The sequence below is a fragment of the Oryzias latipes genome, chromosome 19 (genome assembly GCF_053564925.1).
Source record: "Oryzias latipes strain Hd-rR chromosome 19, Olatipes_Hd-rR_3.1".
In the NCBI taxonomy this organism is placed as follows: Eukaryota; Metazoa; Chordata; class Actinopteri; order Beloniformes; family Adrianichthyidae; genus Oryzias; species Oryzias latipes.
Genome location: NC_136255.1, coordinates 20,804,419 through 20,820,810, shown reverse-complemented (window position 1 = coordinate 20,820,810; position 16,392 = coordinate 20,804,419). Strand labels below are relative to the sequence as shown.

General features: G+C 40.8%; 1 protein-coding gene across 1 annotated transcript in view; it reads left to right on the top strand.

Moving 5' to 3' along the window:
• svild (supervillin d) overlaps positions 1–16,064 on the top strand; it is a 38,538-nt gene extending 22,474 nt beyond the window's left edge. Inside the window, exons 7-30 of the mRNA XM_020712239.1 lie at positions 303–838; positions 1,132–1,270; positions 5,327–5,474; positions 5,640–5,723; positions 5,912–5,998; positions 6,976–7,159; positions 7,274–7,446; positions 8,504–8,659; positions 8,748–8,884; positions 9,457–9,604; positions 9,696–9,841; positions 9,943–10,118; positions 10,311–10,446; positions 11,504–11,804; positions 12,049–12,203; positions 12,492–12,594; positions 12,683–12,890; positions 13,022–13,155; positions 13,234–13,389; positions 13,567–13,710; positions 14,302–14,414; positions 14,504–14,659; positions 15,162–15,237; positions 15,307–16,064. Coding sequence (XP_020567898.1) covers positions 303–838; positions 1,132–1,270; positions 5,327–5,474; positions 5,640–5,723; positions 5,912–5,998; positions 6,976–7,159; positions 7,274–7,446; positions 8,504–8,659; positions 8,748–8,884; positions 9,457–9,604; positions 9,696–9,841; positions 9,943–10,118; positions 10,311–10,446; positions 11,504–11,804; positions 12,049–12,203; positions 12,492–12,594; positions 12,683–12,890; positions 13,022–13,155; positions 13,234–13,389; positions 13,567–13,710; positions 14,302–14,414; positions 14,504–14,659; positions 15,162–15,237; positions 15,307–15,332 — 3,822 coding nt within the window. The 3' untranslated portion in view covers positions 15,333–16,064. The remainder of the gene's footprint in view (positions 1–302; positions 839–1,131; positions 1,271–5,326; positions 5,475–5,639; positions 5,724–5,911; positions 5,999–6,975; positions 7,160–7,273; positions 7,447–8,503; positions 8,660–8,747; positions 8,885–9,456; positions 9,605–9,695; positions 9,842–9,942; positions 10,119–10,310; positions 10,447–11,503; positions 11,805–12,048; positions 12,204–12,491; positions 12,595–12,682; positions 12,891–13,021; positions 13,156–13,233; positions 13,390–13,566; positions 13,711–14,301; positions 14,415–14,503; positions 14,660–15,161; positions 15,238–15,306) is intronic.
• The last annotated feature ends 328 nt before the right edge of the window (positions 16,065–16,392 follow it).

The following is a 16,392-nucleotide window of genomic DNA, read 5'->3' as shown; positions in this document are numbered from 1 at the left end:
ATCTTTACCGATCTCCATGTGATGAAATTATTACCGCCTAGACCTTTTTATACAGGCGTCGCAGTCTGGAGTTCATTAAAGCAAAGCACCTAGCCTACATGCCACCCTCACACTCTGCTAACCCCCAAAATCTGCTCCTGCACTTACACCAGCATGCCATCTTGCCCTTTGGTGGGTTTGTAAGCAACCTGGTGCTGCTGCTTTTCCATTTCTTTATTGATTACAATGAAAATATGCAGTCCGTGCACAATTATGATGTGTTTTTGTGATTTCAAATTGGCTGATTCATCTGATTTCTGCAGCTTCCCAGTTCCATCACAGACAGAGATGTTCCACTTGACCAGGAAAGAGGCGCCTCGCCGCCTCCCAGTCCTTCCCCTTTGTCCTCACTGCAGCACCAAGACTCTGGAGCTCAAGGCATCAGGGGGATTTTGAAGAAAAGCCGCTCCACCAGCGTGGAGTCCGACCAAAGTGAGGATTTCACATCTGAGCATGTGCAGTCCCAGCAGAGACGCATCAGCCTAAGTCAACTGGAGAGCGAGGAGGAGGAGGAAGAGGAGGAAGAAGAAGAAGAGGGGGAAGAGGAGACCAGTGGGGAAAGTGAAAAAGAGGATGAATCATTAATCGATGACCTTCCTGACGGTGGGGGCTTCAGCCGGGTCAGAGCGCCGAGGGACGGCAGCAGCAGCAGAGAGAGCTCCGAGGAGATGCGGAGCTCCGAGGAGATGAGGAGCACCTCGCCTGATGAGAGCCTGGAAAAGAGCTCTACCATGTCTGAAGACGTGGACGAGCTGGAAAACAGTCTGGAAGGAAGTATGGGCTCGTCACTTAAACAGAGGTCAGAACGAGTGCCAGGATGCATGGAGGGGGGAGGTTCATGGTTATTATTGTTCCAAAAGTTTGTTCAATTTGACAGACCTGCAAAAGTTGGCAATTAAAAAAAAATAAATTCCTTACATTATTTCAGTAAACCACAACACCTTCAGATGTTCCCACTAATCATGCTTCCTTTAAAGAATAGTTTTTTCATTCATCGTTTTATTCACTCCCAGGTCATTATTGTAAATAAGAACATCTTCTTAATTGCTTACCTGGTTAAATAAAAAAAAATCTATGACTTTTTTTCCCCAGACTGGCAGAGCTTTCTAGTGGAGAAGACGATGTAAGGGAGAAAAAAAGCAAGAAACCAAAATCGACTGAGCTTATCCAGACGCCGCTGGCTGACCGCTACAGCAAACTCCAGGACTCTGAAAATGCCTGGAAGAAGAAGGTTGGTGCAAGCAAACATTTGGGTTCTACTAGATAAATAAGCTCTCAATAAGAAAATAAAAAAGAGGAACTCAAATGTAATCAGAATTGCAACAAATATTTTAAAGGTTTAAAGATAAATCCCATTTAATAGAGTCTCAGTTTTCAGTTTTGAAGTGAAATTAGACTCATTTGAAGCTCAAATCTACTTTTTTCTTTTCTTTTTTGTATTATTTAGTGACAAGCATTTAAAGACCAAATGTTTTCAAAGCTGTACAGCTTGATGGCTCCAATTTAGCTCAAATTTAAGCTGGTCCATCACCTCCTGTGTTGTGTGGGGAGTCTATCTCATGGCCGTCAGTTAATTTGCATGTATTTGTGCTTCTTGAAACTTGTGTTTCATGTTTAGCTGTGGTCAAATAGAAAATGAGGCTTAGACCACTACTAAACTAATTCCTTCTGTATTTGTACTTCCTCTTTCCTAAATTAAAGAAAGGGTTCCTCCGTAAGCAGTGGAAGATTCTATTCAATGAAACATATGAACATGTGGGATTTCCCAGTGGTGCTGAGAATCACATGCTGTACAGTAGCTCATATCCTGGATTTTCCCAAAATTGGAAATCCAACACTCTACTATAGGATATGTCCAAAGTGAAATAAAAAAATCCAGAAATATGAACACTGAGATTTAACTGCAGTGGATTTAAACCAATCGACTTTCGGCCTGTCGGTATTGGATGAAGTGTGAAGCCAAACCAGAAATCCCCTAACCTTAAATCGACTTCACGTCTGGGAAAATGCGAGCCAAATCCTTAAAGATGATGTCACATAACATTTTTGCCAAATGTCTTCATTGTTATAAATCTGTCTTTGGGGATTTAGTGCTTTTTATTAAATTATTCAGGATTTAAGGCCAAGCTTTTGTCAGGGACATCGCACATTTTTCTTCCTATATGTCTGAGCGCGCTCCCTATGGATCATGGGTGTGGAGCATGCATCAGCTGTGGCTGCTACTGTGCAGAGCTGGGAGGTAAACTCCTCACGAATTTGGTTTAGCCAAATTTTTGTGGTTTTTATTCTTTGCCTCAGTGTGACCTATATACATTTTTTCTCAACAGCAGGCTGTTGTTTTTCATATTTCATTTGCACAATTAGAGCAGACGTTTTTGGTCTTCGCCTGAAAACGCAAAAGACCAGAGAAAGTGGTCATGATTACATCCAGATGCCTCCAGTTAATGCCGCGTCGACTTTCCGTAACGCCTGGTGTTGTAAAGTGATGCCGAGTCATAAATTTGATTTAAGGACGTCTGTGTTCCCTGACGGCAAGAGTCAAAAAGCAGTATCACCATTGAGCAGTACAAATACATCACAAAGTCTGACATGTATTTAGGGGGGAATTATGGAAAGATTACTTAATTAAAATGAGTTTCTTAAATACCTCAACTTTCAATCATTATTGTGTGCATTATGAATTAGAAAGTCTTTTCATCAAGTGTAATTCTGTATGATTGAAAATTTTTCTATAAAATTTGCTAAGGAAAAAAATGTAGTTAATGGCCCACTTTTTAAATTACAGTTATGCAGTTTTTAGCTCAAATCAGAAAGCCTGGGCGGGACCGTTGGTACGGAGCAACCCCGACTCCTTTACCCTCCATGTCGTAAAGCGGAGCAGGGAGAATGTTTTTACCTCACTAATAAGCTTTTTTACAAACAAAATGTTTTTGTCGGCTCCTAATTTGCAACAACTTGAATAAAGAAATGGCACAAAAGCATCTTAAAAACACCAATCGGACGGGTCTTTATATCAGATTAAGATAATGTGAATTTCTCTTTGTAAATGTGTTTCTAATGCACCTTCATCACCTGTTTAAATGACCCACCTCTGCATTAGTCCTCTAATCTCAATCTGGGTATCTCGCTGCTGGATTTGGGTAATAACCCTGCTACTTCCTCCTTCCTTCTCGTTCTCCTCCTTTATCCCTTATCTCTTAGTTCTTACTGTCCTCCCTGCTCCTATGGCTTCTGCAGACCCCCTCTCTCTGACTTTGACACCTGCCTGTCAACCTTTCCCTCTTCCTCCAGGTGAGTGTGTGTGTGTGTGTGTGCGTGTGTGTGTGTGTGTGTGTATACTCAGTTGCTGCTTCATGGTTTAACCCTTCCTCTTATTTTTCCTCTGCTGTGAAATCCGAGCCGTCCCTTTGGTTGCTGGTTCCCCTTAAATGGGTTTTGCTGGTCCGCAGCTGGTTCATATCTGTCAGTGGTTCAGCTGTGCTCACACTGAACAGTTATAAAAAAAATGTGTTTCCTGCAGTGGTTTGGGGGCCTCTTCTCTCTGGGGTCCTGTCAGGTGGAGGTATTTTCTTCTGCCTGATTGACTCTAGAGACAACTCTTTAGTAAAGAAAAATGACAACATGTACTTCTGCGTAGACAAATGCTCTGGTTGGGGCATTTTTAATCATCATTCTTTTGACTATTATGAATTAGATAAGAAAAATATGCATTAACAGAAATATGTCTCAAATGAGCAGATTTGCAGACTTACTTGAATGGTAGATGCCAGTCTTCTTGTATAACTGTGGGTCAGGATGTGGATGAAGTTGATCCCTGGTGTCTTGTTTTAAAGTCTGAGTGAAGGAAACTCCGACGTCAGCACCTCTCACAGCTTTGTAAAGCATTTACAGGCTGCACAGTTACCATGGTGCAGAAATCTGGTAAAATAAGCAAAAACCTGAGCTTTCATCTGATGTCAGGCAAATATTGGATCTCCAGTGGAATAGTTTGGATAATAAAGTGTATCAAATCTGTTTGAAGAGGCAGATGCAGGGAACAAAAAAAATCTGCCAAAATGGTTACTGTTTCAGGTTTTGAAGAGGCTAAAATGTGTTTTTTCTGTTTTGAATTTGAATTAGTTTTTACCTCCTGAAATAAGAAAAACTGAATTGAAAATGAAATTGAGACACTCCAAAATAAGTCAACACATTTAAAGTAAAACATCAAAACAGCTGATTTAAAAGTAAATCATCCACATTTGGGGTTAAAAAATGAAATGCATATCAAAAAGTTTTCCTACTTGGCTGTATTGTATCCTTTCTGAAACGAGCCTCTAGTGGTCATTTACGGAACTGCAACAATTGTACATCCTTGTTGACTTCAACAATTGCAATGTGGGGACTTAATTTTATCACCGTGTCAAATAATTACTGCTGGGAACTTAGCATAACAATAACAAGCATAACAATTTCTCATGCTGCAGTGCTACTAAGCACAGTTCCATTCAGACATCTTTTTCTCTTGAAAGCTGCAAACATCTGTAAATGTTTAAACCGCCTCAGTGGGACACAAAGATGACGACAGTCGGCAGATCAAACAGATCATCACTCATTCCCAAAGAAAATCTGTTTTGACTGTATCAAGTTTTGAGTGTGTTGTGAAGCAAAATGTACTAAAAAATGGAGTTTGCCTTTTGTATTAATGAATAGTTTTTTGCTGCTTTGATGATTAGTTGTCAAACTGCCTTTTCTTTTTTGGTGAACTTACTCAGATAGATAGATAGATAGATAGATAGATAGATAGATAGATAGATAGATAGATAGATAGATAGATAGATAGATAGATAGATCTAATCTTTTTTTGGGGAAAAACACTTATATATAATGAAAATGAAATGTAATATACAAGGAAAAATCCAGGAATCACATTTAGGATCATAGGTTTCCAATCTTTGGGGTGGAAAAATAATGATCCGTAAACATAAAAAAAGACAAGTAGCCTGCATTAAAGAAAACCTCTCACTTATTTTTAATGGTTGACTATGAGTGAAAAAAGGAATAAATCACACAGTGTCATCAAGTAAACTACAAAAGTAGTGTTTGTGTTTGGACTATCTAACAAAAGCTGAAAACTATTGGTTTTGAGCAGAAATGCGACAATTTGACAAAGCACCATGAGCCATGGACACATCTTTATCCTCCATTTTTCACTAAAATCTCTCATTTTCATGCAAATCTTTGCATCTGTGTAAGTGTGTATTTTGTGAAAACCATAGTGTTTAGGGGATGTTTCACATGAATCCAACAGAGGTCCAACGTGGACCCGGAGCCCAAGATGTCCCTGGCAGAAAGGATGAAGATCCTCAAAGAGAAAGAGGAGCAGTGGAAGAACAGAGGCAAAGGAGCCGCCAACGACTCCACCCAGTTCACCGTGGCTGGACGCATGGCCAAAAGAGGTTAGTTTGTCTTTAAATATTTAAATGGAAACAAAACATTCAAAGTTATTTTGAAGTTGACTCAAATAAATGAAATAAAGGTGAAATTAGGGAGTTGCAAATTTCCATGTTTATTTCAATCATTATCAGATAAAAAGATACAGATCTTGTTGTGTTGTCTACCAGGTCTAGTTTCAGACACGGGAAAGGACGCCTCACCAATCATCTCTTCTAAGAAGGCGAACGCCACGCCAGTCAAACCACTTGAAGGTGCCTAAATGAATGTGAAAATTGCTCGTTTCCAACTTGAGGGAATTTTAAAAATCTCCTTCTGGTCTAACTGGTTGGTGGTGCGGCGATTGTCTGCTTGAAACAGCAAATCAGTTTTTAGCTGCTGATAAGAATGCTCATAATGTATGTATGTGTGTGCGTGTGTGTATTTGCGTGTGTTTGGACAGAAATATCCAGCAGAACTGACGTCAATGTGGAAGGAGATAAACGCCTCGACAAGCTGGAATCATTCTTAGACAAGCTCCACAGTAAAGGTGTTACCCTCATACTTCTTGTTTTTTATCTTGATAAAAAAGTTGTACACTTGTGAAACATTTGTATTTAAAAAACATTAAAAAAATACATTTTCTGAGGATAAAAGTTTATTTTTAAAGAGACAATTTTTCAGATTTAGATCCTGGGTTTAATTTGTGAAAGGGTTCCTTTATCCAGGCTAGAAGTGGAAGAAAAAAACATATTGAGAGTTAAAAGAAAACATATTGGCTTTCTAAAAGTAGTTTAGATCTAAATGTCCCTTAGATTGGAGGAAAATATTAAATGAAAGCGATTTGATCACTTAGAGACGCCCTGAGACTGAAAGGCTGAGTCATACCTAATGCTCTAAAAATGCCTCTCTGCTTGACACTCAGGGGTTGGGTTGGCGGGTTAAACCATCAAATGGTTCCCAAGCGTGGTGGTGTGTGCAGCTCACCGCCCCCCAGGGGTTGGACCTAACAATTTTCACACACAGGTGTGTGACCTAATGTGACTCCAAAGCCTCATTTCTATCTTTTATGTTCTTTGGGTCCCAATCCGCTTCAGAGTCTTTTGATTTTGAGGATCTATCAATAGCAAAAATATATAGGACTGATTTATAACAATAATCAAATAAATATCCAATCATTGATCAGGATACAACAAAAGGTTTCAATCTAGTCTGAAACTACGTGATCAAGCCTAATCATCTGACTCACTTCCTCTGTTAAGTTACTCTATTTGCTTGAGGAGCATCTCTGCAAATCTAGTTTAACTTCAGAAGGCTCATAATCTGCAGTGAACACTACAAGAAAGTATTTCTTGGAAAAACTGTGCAGATCTCGTTCTAAAATAGGTTTGTGGTGTTTATCCAGGCCATCTCACTGCAACCTTGTCTTTGTTCAGTTCAATAAAAGCTCGATTAGGTTAAAAAAAAGCATCATTCATCAGAGAAATGATCCACTTTTTGTTCCATCCTCTCCGTTTGCTGATGCAGGCGCGGGCAAAAGCAAGACGTCCACCATCGAGGTGACTACAGAGAACGAGAAGGAAGTTATGACGCTGGACGATGAGGAGACCTTTGGAAACTTCTACAAACCCGTCTCCCCCTCAACACTTCTGGACTCTAGTGTGATTTTGACTGAGGAGGATCTGAGTCAGGTTCAGGCCACAACGCCAAAGTGAGTTTTATTCCTCTGTCTGATCATTAATACCTGACACATATGGCTATTCACAGCAGAGTCACCTGCATTTTCTTTTTAAATATCGGTACGTTTGTATTGTCGCGGTGAAAGGCTTACCTCAACTGTAGCGGAACACAGGCGAGCAGTTCGGCCGGCCAGAAAGAACCAAGGATCCAGAAACCCTCTGCGGGCGCTCGCTGCTCGCAACGACATCCGACAGGTCTACACTGAACAGAGGCTGAATGTGGCCTCAGTGGAAACCAAGAGGATCCAAGTGGAGCGCAGTAAGATCAGCTTAACTCATCTTTGGCAAGAACGTTTGGAAGATAAAGCTACTTTAAAGACCCAAAAAGGCTACGGTTATTTGATTATTGCTCGTATGTTGTGCAAATATACTAGATCTCTCCTGTTTTTCATGAAGCTAAATGAGCATCAATCTGTTACGGTAGTTAGGCGTGAATATCTATTATTGTTATCTTTTATCATTAATATGATTTGCTTATCAACATAAAACATCCATTGCTGTTCCCGTATTTTTTTAAACAAATTTCTCCCAAAATTGCGGCTTAAACTCCAGTGTAAATTACATATGATTATTTTCTTCTTTATAGTCCCAAAAATACAATCTTTCTTTATTCAAATCATTGTGAATCAGGAACAGACGAAAAAAGGCCGTTTGAAAAGGAACTTAAAAACGCTGGGCGGTCCATAAGCTCTCTGCTCCGAGTTCTCAGTAATGGGGGAGTAGAAAGGGGGGCGGGTTTTCTCCGTCCCAATGACCCCGCCCACAATTTAGAGGCAGATGTCTAACTAATGTCTGGAAAAAAAACTTTATTTTTTAATTCTTACTAAAAACTGCATAATTATAACTAAAAGACCACTGGAACGCTTTAAAAAAAAGAAAAAATCAAAATCTTTAGCAAAACTCAAAAAAGAGATGTGATATTTCTATGTTCAATTTTAACTTACTGTCAGTTCATGCAGTACAGTCTACATGAGGAGAAAAAAACTGTTACCCAATATGAAAACACAGTGGTTTTAAAAAGATTGAAACATTTCAAAGTAAAAGCAGCTGCTGCTATGCAGACTTAATGACCGTATTGTTTTGCTTGCAAATTTTCCAGTCAGTTCCTCTTTCTGAACACTCAGTCGAGCTGTGACCTTTCCAATCTTCTGTCAAGACTAAACATTTTGAAGTTCACCTGAAGCTCCCCCCTCCCCCCCAACTTTACTTACAGAGACTGTCTGGTTTGGAGTCAGAAATCTGTCTGTGCTTGCTAGCAGAGCGCAAATTTACCGTGAAATTTTCCTAAAGCTGTTGTCGTTTACTTCCTCCTTCAGTGGCCAAACACTCCAATCTGTCCGATGTGGCCTTGGCCGGCCTCGCCAGCAAAGAGAACTTTCGCAAGGTCAACCTGCGCAGTGTGAAGTCCACAGAGGTCGTGACCAACAACAGCACCCTGCCTTTCCACAAACTCATGCTCATCCGCATCAAAGGTCAGAAAACACAGAGAATGTCTTAATTACGAGGCTTCATCCATAGAACCCATGAATTGGGTTGTAAAGCAGTGGTTGTGGTCTGCAGGTCGGAGGCACGTGCAGGTGCGCTTGGTGGAGCCCACAGCGCACTCCCTGAACAGCGGCGACTGCTTCCTCCTCATAACCCCAAAACACTGCTACATGTGGAGTGGAGAGTTCGCTAACGTCATTGAGAAAGCTAAGGTACCTGAACGCAGCAGGGCAGCTTCTAGACTTTGCTCTGACAGGCTTAGGCAGGTGGTGTTGCATTAAGATAAACGTCTTCTTAAACAGGAAGGAAAACTGCTCCAGTAGAAACATGTTGGGGGTTTTTTTGACACCCAACCAACCTGTCAAACAAGATTATTCGTTTGTATTTATACATCATATCAACTGATAAGGGCTGATATTTACCCACCATAAGAAGATGGAAGCTTTGTTGTCTTTTTTTCTATGAAAAATCCACATTTTGCATCAAACTGAAAATCCCTTTCACTCTGACAAATTTTGACTTTCCTCTCCAAAATAAAATAAAAATTCTGTGTTGCATTTTCACAAAGGCAACACACATGGTGTGCATGTGGCTCTGAGCTTTTTTTTGTCTCTTAAGCAATGGAAGACACCGTGTGCCCATTGTGCAATTGCACATGCCTCAAAGCAATAGCAGACAGTCAGGCATTGATCAAGGCTGAGATACATCACTAGATCCAACATGCATTTGAAATGCGTTCAATCAGCTGCCTGATTGTTTTTGTTTGTTTTCGTCCTGTCATAAGGCCTCAGAGATGGCGTCGTTTGTCCAGACCAAGCGGGACCTCGGCTGCAAAGCCTCTCAGGTGACGGTGCTGGAGGAAGGCATCAACGCTGAGAGCAAATGGGCCAAGGAGTTCTGGAGCCTGCTGGGAGGAAAGACCAAATATAGAGGTAAACACCTGAAGCTGTAAGGTGAACCTCTCTGCTGCACTCATCCCATCGTCCACAGTGGGGACTGAACTGATTTGTGTGCACGGTACAGGGGCGGGGGAGCCGGAGGAGGACGAGCTTTACGAGAGCGGGGTGTTGGACTCTAATGGAGTTTACAGGCTCCAGGGAGACAAACTGGTCCCTCATGAAGATGCGTGGGGCTCCATCCCGAGTGTGTCCCTGCTCAACTCTAAAGAGGTAACATCATGCGTGGAAAGTTAAAAAAGCACAGTCATTTACCGGCTGCTGCGACTCATTTCAAACCTGATCTGTTCCGCCCTCCTGCTGCTACCAAACAGGTCCTCGTGTTTGACTTTGGCAGCGAAGTCTATGTGTGGCACGGGAAAGATGTGCCCTTGGGGGACAGAAAAGTAGCTGTCAAGTTGGGCAAGCAGCTCTATGCCGCTACCTACGACTACAGCAACTGCAGAGTCAACCCGTTAGACGCCTCCTCCACCAACCAGGAGGTACCACAGTGAGTATGAGACCCCCTTATCCCCTAATCCAAAACATTTCTAGAAGAAAAGGAGCTGCTTCTGCTGATGTTCTGCTTTGCCTAAAATGTTTTAATTCCTGTGTATTTAGAGCCCCCTAGTGGATCTACAGTGGCAGTGCAGCTGCACTGGTTTGGGGGGGGTAATCATTTTCATGTCTCTGTGGCATGTAGGAAGGGGGAGGGACGTCCGAGCTGGACTCTGTTTGGGCGACTCTCGGAGCACAATGAGACGTCGCTGTTCAGGGAGAAATTTCTGGACTGGGCAGAGAGGAAGAAGGAGGAGGGGGCTCAAGCAGAGGAAGTCAAGGTAGATGAGCCTGAACATCTGGACTGTAACATGCTTTGAGACATATTTCTGTGCATTATGGGATCATTTTCTTATTTTTTAATGAGAGGGTGCAGAAAACACCTTTTCTTTGCATTTTTACAATCTAAAAAATACCTGCAAGGTGTTGTTATGTTCAAAAAACAACCAACAGACGAAATACATGAAGTAAGATTTCAGATGTTTCAGGGCTGTAAAATAATAATAATACATTTTATTTATAAGGTGCCTTTCTGAGCACTCAAGGTCGCCGTACAACATATATACAGTAATTTAATTACAATGAGGAGTTAAAACAACAACGATTTAAATACTCATTTAAATAAAAATATAAAAAAACATGTAAAAAGTTATTATTACAGTCAATTGGCCATTTGGAAGAGATGAGGTACTAGAATTTTGATTTAAAATCCTTCACTACACACTATACATTTTTTTCAGACGCACATTAGCATTTTTTTAACTTTTCTTCAGTTTAAAATCTCAAAGTTCAAACTTTCTGAGGAAAAATAAGTCCATGGTTAAGTCGACTAAAAAACGTTTCAAGAGTGACGAGGTCACGTCTGCCACTTAAAGACCCACTCTGACGAAAAACATGTTTTTAGTCTTTAGCGTGTTCTTGTTGCATTTTTGTGATTTTGGAGGACATATATGAAGAAAATTCAGCTTAAAATACCATTTCTGAGTATTTATTTATTTAAATCGTGTGAATCAGGATCAGCCAAAAAAAAGCCTGAGTTTATCAGTCGTGTATAGAATACGCGGGGCGGGCCATAAGCCCCCTGGTCCCCTTCCCTGTACATCTTAGTTTCTCTCATCCTGGAAGACATCTGGCTCTTTTTTTGGACTGATACTGTTGGGTTGGGGATGTGAAGAAATTATGTCCTAGAAAAACAAGTTTTTGTGTTTTGGGTAAAAATTGTGTAATCATAATCAAAAAGCCACCGGGAACGTTTTGAGAAAGAAAATAATCGCTGTGGGACTTTTGAGATTTCATAGAAAAAAATGTTCAAACTAACTAAAAGCTTTGTTTTATCAGAGCCCGGACCACTCCATGCCTCGCTCCCCCCTTGACTTGGACCTGCAGCCCTGCGATGCCAAGGCCTTGCTGGATAATGAGCCGGAGCCCGGGAAGACGGTGCTGGAGGGGGTCAATGTCCAGCGGGGCCACGGCCTGGTGAGGACGGAGGATGGAAGACAGGCGGAGCTGGCCACCGTCGCTGTAGAGGCCTGGCACATCAGGGAGCACGGGGAGGAGGAGCTGCCTGAGGAGAGCCTGGGCCAGCTGCACGAGGGGGACGCCTACGTCATCCGCTGGAAGTACTCCATCACCACACTCGGTGAGTCAGGCTCCTGCTGAAAACATGACTGTTTAAAATAAAAGAAAACATTTAAGAAAGTCAAACTTCTTGTTTCATTATCTGAATTTCAGTTATACGTTTATGTTTAATGTAATAAATGTCAAAGTGATTGCGAACTCAAGCACTTGAAGGACAAGTTTCCTTTTTTCGTGTTGATAAAGTCATAAAAACTGCTTGTAGTTTTACTCCTGTGACTCCTTGGAATCCTGTTCTTCCATTCCAGTCGGGAAGCGGCAGAAACCCGGAGAGCTGAGCGCTGGAGCTCCAGGTCGGGAGAGGACGGCTTGTTTTTTCTGGCAGGGCCGTCATTCCAGCATCAGCGAGAAAGGAACGTCTGCTCTGATGACGGTGGAGCTGGGCAGCCATCGAGGCTCCCAAGTGAGTTTCCTTCATCACAGACACACAGTTTAAGACCCACTCTGTTAAAAATGTGTTTTTAACTTGCTTTTGTGGCATTTTTCTGTTCGTGCAGGACGTGTATTTAAAAAAATTAAGCCCAAAATTGCATTTCTGAGTATTTACTGAAACTGATGCAAATCAGGAGAAGAAGAAAAAAATGCAGTTTTTTTTTTTTTTATCTTGTATTTATGTAGAATCAGTAATACCTGTAGGGCTTAAACCAAATCAAGTTTACACTTCCTTATATTTTCAATGACTACCTTGTAGGTTTTGGTAAGTCAGGGAAAGGAGCCGCCCTGCTTCCTGCAGCTTTTCCAGGGAGGCTTAATCATCCACAAGGGCGGCAGAGAGGACAGCGCAAACAACACAGGTGCAAATGATGGCTGCTAATCCTATGGCTCATTTATCTTCTTTTAATCCATTATTATTAAATTTAAAAGCTGTATTTTTTTCATCAGAGGGCTGGAGGCTGTTTTGTGTCCGAGGGGAGGCTGAGGTGGAGGCCTCCCTGGTGGAGGTGAGCTGCCAACATGCCAGTCTGCGCTCGCGGGCCAGCTTGGTGCTGCTCAACGCTCAGAAGGGCCAGCTGTACATGTGGCACGGGTGCAAGGCGCATGCAAATGCCAGGCTGGTGGCCAAACGCGCGGTGGACAAACTAACCCAGAGGTGAGCTGAAAATGAGCGGGTGAAGAGCTTTCATGTGAGTTCGACTGCAGCTGGTGACCTTCTTTATTCATTTATTTATTTATTTATTAATTAATTAATTTATTAATTTATTTATTTATTTCCTGTTTCAGGTGTCCTGTGGAGTTGGGACTGAACAGCAGCAGGAGGGTGAAAGTTGTTGAGGTGGAGGAAGGATCTGAACCTGAAGAGTTTGTGAAGGCTCTAGGCCCACAGGATAAAAAAGCTTACGACTGCATGCTGCAAGGTCAGGCTACTCGGACAGCTTCTTGGTTTGCAGCAGCAAGAAAAGCTTCACAAATGAGAGTCTGTGTGATCTTTACAGATCCAGGGAAGTACAACTACACTCCTCGACTCTTCAGACTGAGTGCCAAGTCTGGACTGTTTGGAGGAGAGGAGCTTCTGTATCCTGCCAGGGTTATGGAGGGTGTCATGGCGATGCCTTTCCTGCAGGAAAACCTCTACTCTGTGCAACAACCAGGTAAACACAGAGAGGAATCATTAAAGTGGAGAAATACTTCCAATATAACTGCTGCATTTTTTAAGCTTTTGTGTCTCTTTCTGCTTTTCCTCAATCTGACAACAACAATGTTTCATTTATTCAAACAAAATAAGGATTATTGACATCGCCTTCAACTTTTTCCCGACCTTTTTCAAGCCTTGTTTCTGCTGGACAACCGCATGGAGGTGTACCTGTGGCAGGGCTGGCAACCCGAAGACACGCAGTGCACCGGATCAGCAGAGATACGCTGGGACACCGAGAGGAAGTGTGCCATGGAAACCGTACTCCAATACTGCAAAGGTTTGGCCTGTCTTCTATGGATGTCCTGTTTAAAACTATATACATTCATTTTAAATCAAAATTAAAGTGTGTTTTCGTCCAGATTCTGCTGTATTTCTTTCTCTAATTAGGTGAATTACCAAAACATGCCACTGATCGGCTCCCAGGCCAACCCTTCTGTCAAAATCTAGAACTCCTTTGTGTAAAAGTTTGCGCACCACTGCATTAGGCTGCAATTTTAATTTTAAAAAAAAAAAGAAAAGAAGAAGCTTAGTGTAGAAGTGTAGTTCATTTGGCTAGTTTGTTCCTTTTTAAGAGTCCAATTTCCTGCTCTATTTTTCTCTGAAGAGAATACCTTTTTTTCATAGCAGTATCTTTTATTTTATTTATTCAAAGGCTCCCTGCAGCTCATGTTTGGTTTGATTTCCTAATCTTGAAATCACTTTCTTGTCCCACACTGGCGTTTAGTTGAAGCTAAAATAGTTAAATGAAATGTTTAGGTTTACTTCTACAAAGACTTTTAGTTCGATTTTGTTTTTTTTGTTTTTTTAAATCCATATCTAATGTTTTTCTCTACATTAGTTTTAATAAATAATGTATGCTGATTTACAGAGAAGAATCCTCGGCGCCCCCCTCAGGCCTACCTGGTCCTAGCCGGCTGGGAACCTTTGACATTCACCAACATCTTTCCTTACTGGGAGAAGGATTCTACTATTCCCACAAAGGTGGATGATCTTCGTCTTGTTGTGTTGCAGGTAGGACAAAGGTTGGTGGATTTATTTAAAAAAAAACTGTTGTGTAAATGCGTTTACAGGCCGTAGGCTCCAAGACCAAAGTGGTCCTGGTGAAGGAAGTTCTCTCCAAGCTCAGTAAGCAGCAATACTCCATTGAGGAGCTGACCCGGAAGCCTCTGCCAGAGGGGGTGGACCCCCTACGCCTGGAGGACTACCTGTCTGATGAGGATTTTCAGGTAGGATGCAGTTGCAGCTTCTGATAAATAATCCAACACAAAAAAAAACAAATAATTTATAATAAATGACATTTATTTTGAAAGACCCACTCCAATTTTAAAATGATGTTTTTGGGAGTTTTTAACATCTTTTGACACTTTTGTGATGATGGAGGACAGACATTGCATTTCTGAGTATTTCTATATTACATTTGTTGAGAATAAGGGGAAAAAAAGCTTATTTATGATGTAGAAAATACGCTGGGCGCGCCACAAGCTCCCTGCTCTGTGCTGTAACAACAGGGAAAGGAAGGGGGGCGGGGTTGCTCTGCCACAATTTAGAGGCGAATTATTAATAAACAAATGCTCTGGTAACGCTGTGAAAATAGATCAAAAGATGACCGGAGTGGGTCTATAATCTTTTAAAAAGTGATTAACTTCCCTTTTTTTTTTAAAATATTTTATCATTTTTGATTTAAACAAAGAAAATCGTGTCAGATATATTTCTTCCATCTTTTTGCAGACGCTTCTTGAGATGAGTCGAGTTGAGTTCAACGCTTTGCCAAACTGGAAACAGAAGAATCTGAAAAAGAGCAAAGGTTTGTTTTAAAAATGACAAAAATTGAGCTTTTAAGTCACTTTGTACACCTTTTTATTTTTATTTCCAGTGGAACACTTCATATTTCTGGCATAGAAATCATCTCATTTTTGTAAAGACCCTCTATGTACAATTGTGTTTGAATGATTTATGTTTAATATTTTAACCAGTTTTTATGTTGCCAGAAACATTTTAAAAAACACTTATTCAATTATTTCTTTTTTTACTCCTTTCGGTGTGATTATTATTGCTGCCTTTACACTATAAATATGTAATATACTGTTAATGTTTTAGATTTCTCAGACATATTCATTCCTGTCAGTGTTTGTGATAAAAAGCTAAGCTTAGAAATTACTTACGTTTCAGATATCAGTCAAGAAAAATTTTAAACAAAGCAAAAATTAGGTTTTTGAATTCCAAGGCATTAAAAGAGGAGATCTGAGTCGTCATTTATCGCTGCCTGTGATTTTTTTTATTGTTTTTTTGTAAACAAAGGTTAGCTTTTTGGGGATCTTACACACTTCCTGGTTCAGTGCCTCTTTGTTATTTGGGACCAAGTGTTGACCCTTTAACACTTGTTATAAATGTTTTTTTGTGAGCTCCCGTGTGCACGTCGGGGTGCATCTTAAAAAGTATTAGGTGTAAGTATGAGTGTGGATGAGTAACAAAACCTGCCCTGTCTGTAACCGCTTATTCCTTCTGAAACTGCCTGTGTCGAGTAAAGGAATACGTATCTGCAGTATTGGACTCATTTGTTGTATTAAGCATTTTTGGGGGATTTTAAAATACGGAAAATTCCACCTGAATTAAAAAACCATTTGTACAAAACAGTCTTCTTTTTTTTTGACGGATTTGACCACCAAAATACATGTCTCACACACACTGATCTATTTTAGAATTTTTGATCATGCATTTTTTGTCCGAATTGATTTTGATCATCATTTAACATTTGCTGTGGCGAGGATGTGCTTTCACTTTATGCGCATTTGTCTGATTACCTTGGATCTTAATGCCTGTCTAAAGCAGAAGGACAGGGATCATCAGGTCCGGTTGCTAGGCAATATTTATTCTTTGAGATGTTTACACAAAATCTGGTCATCAGCTCCTAATATGAGAAACAACATTTCCAATTTTTCCTAACTTAATGCTTGGGGAC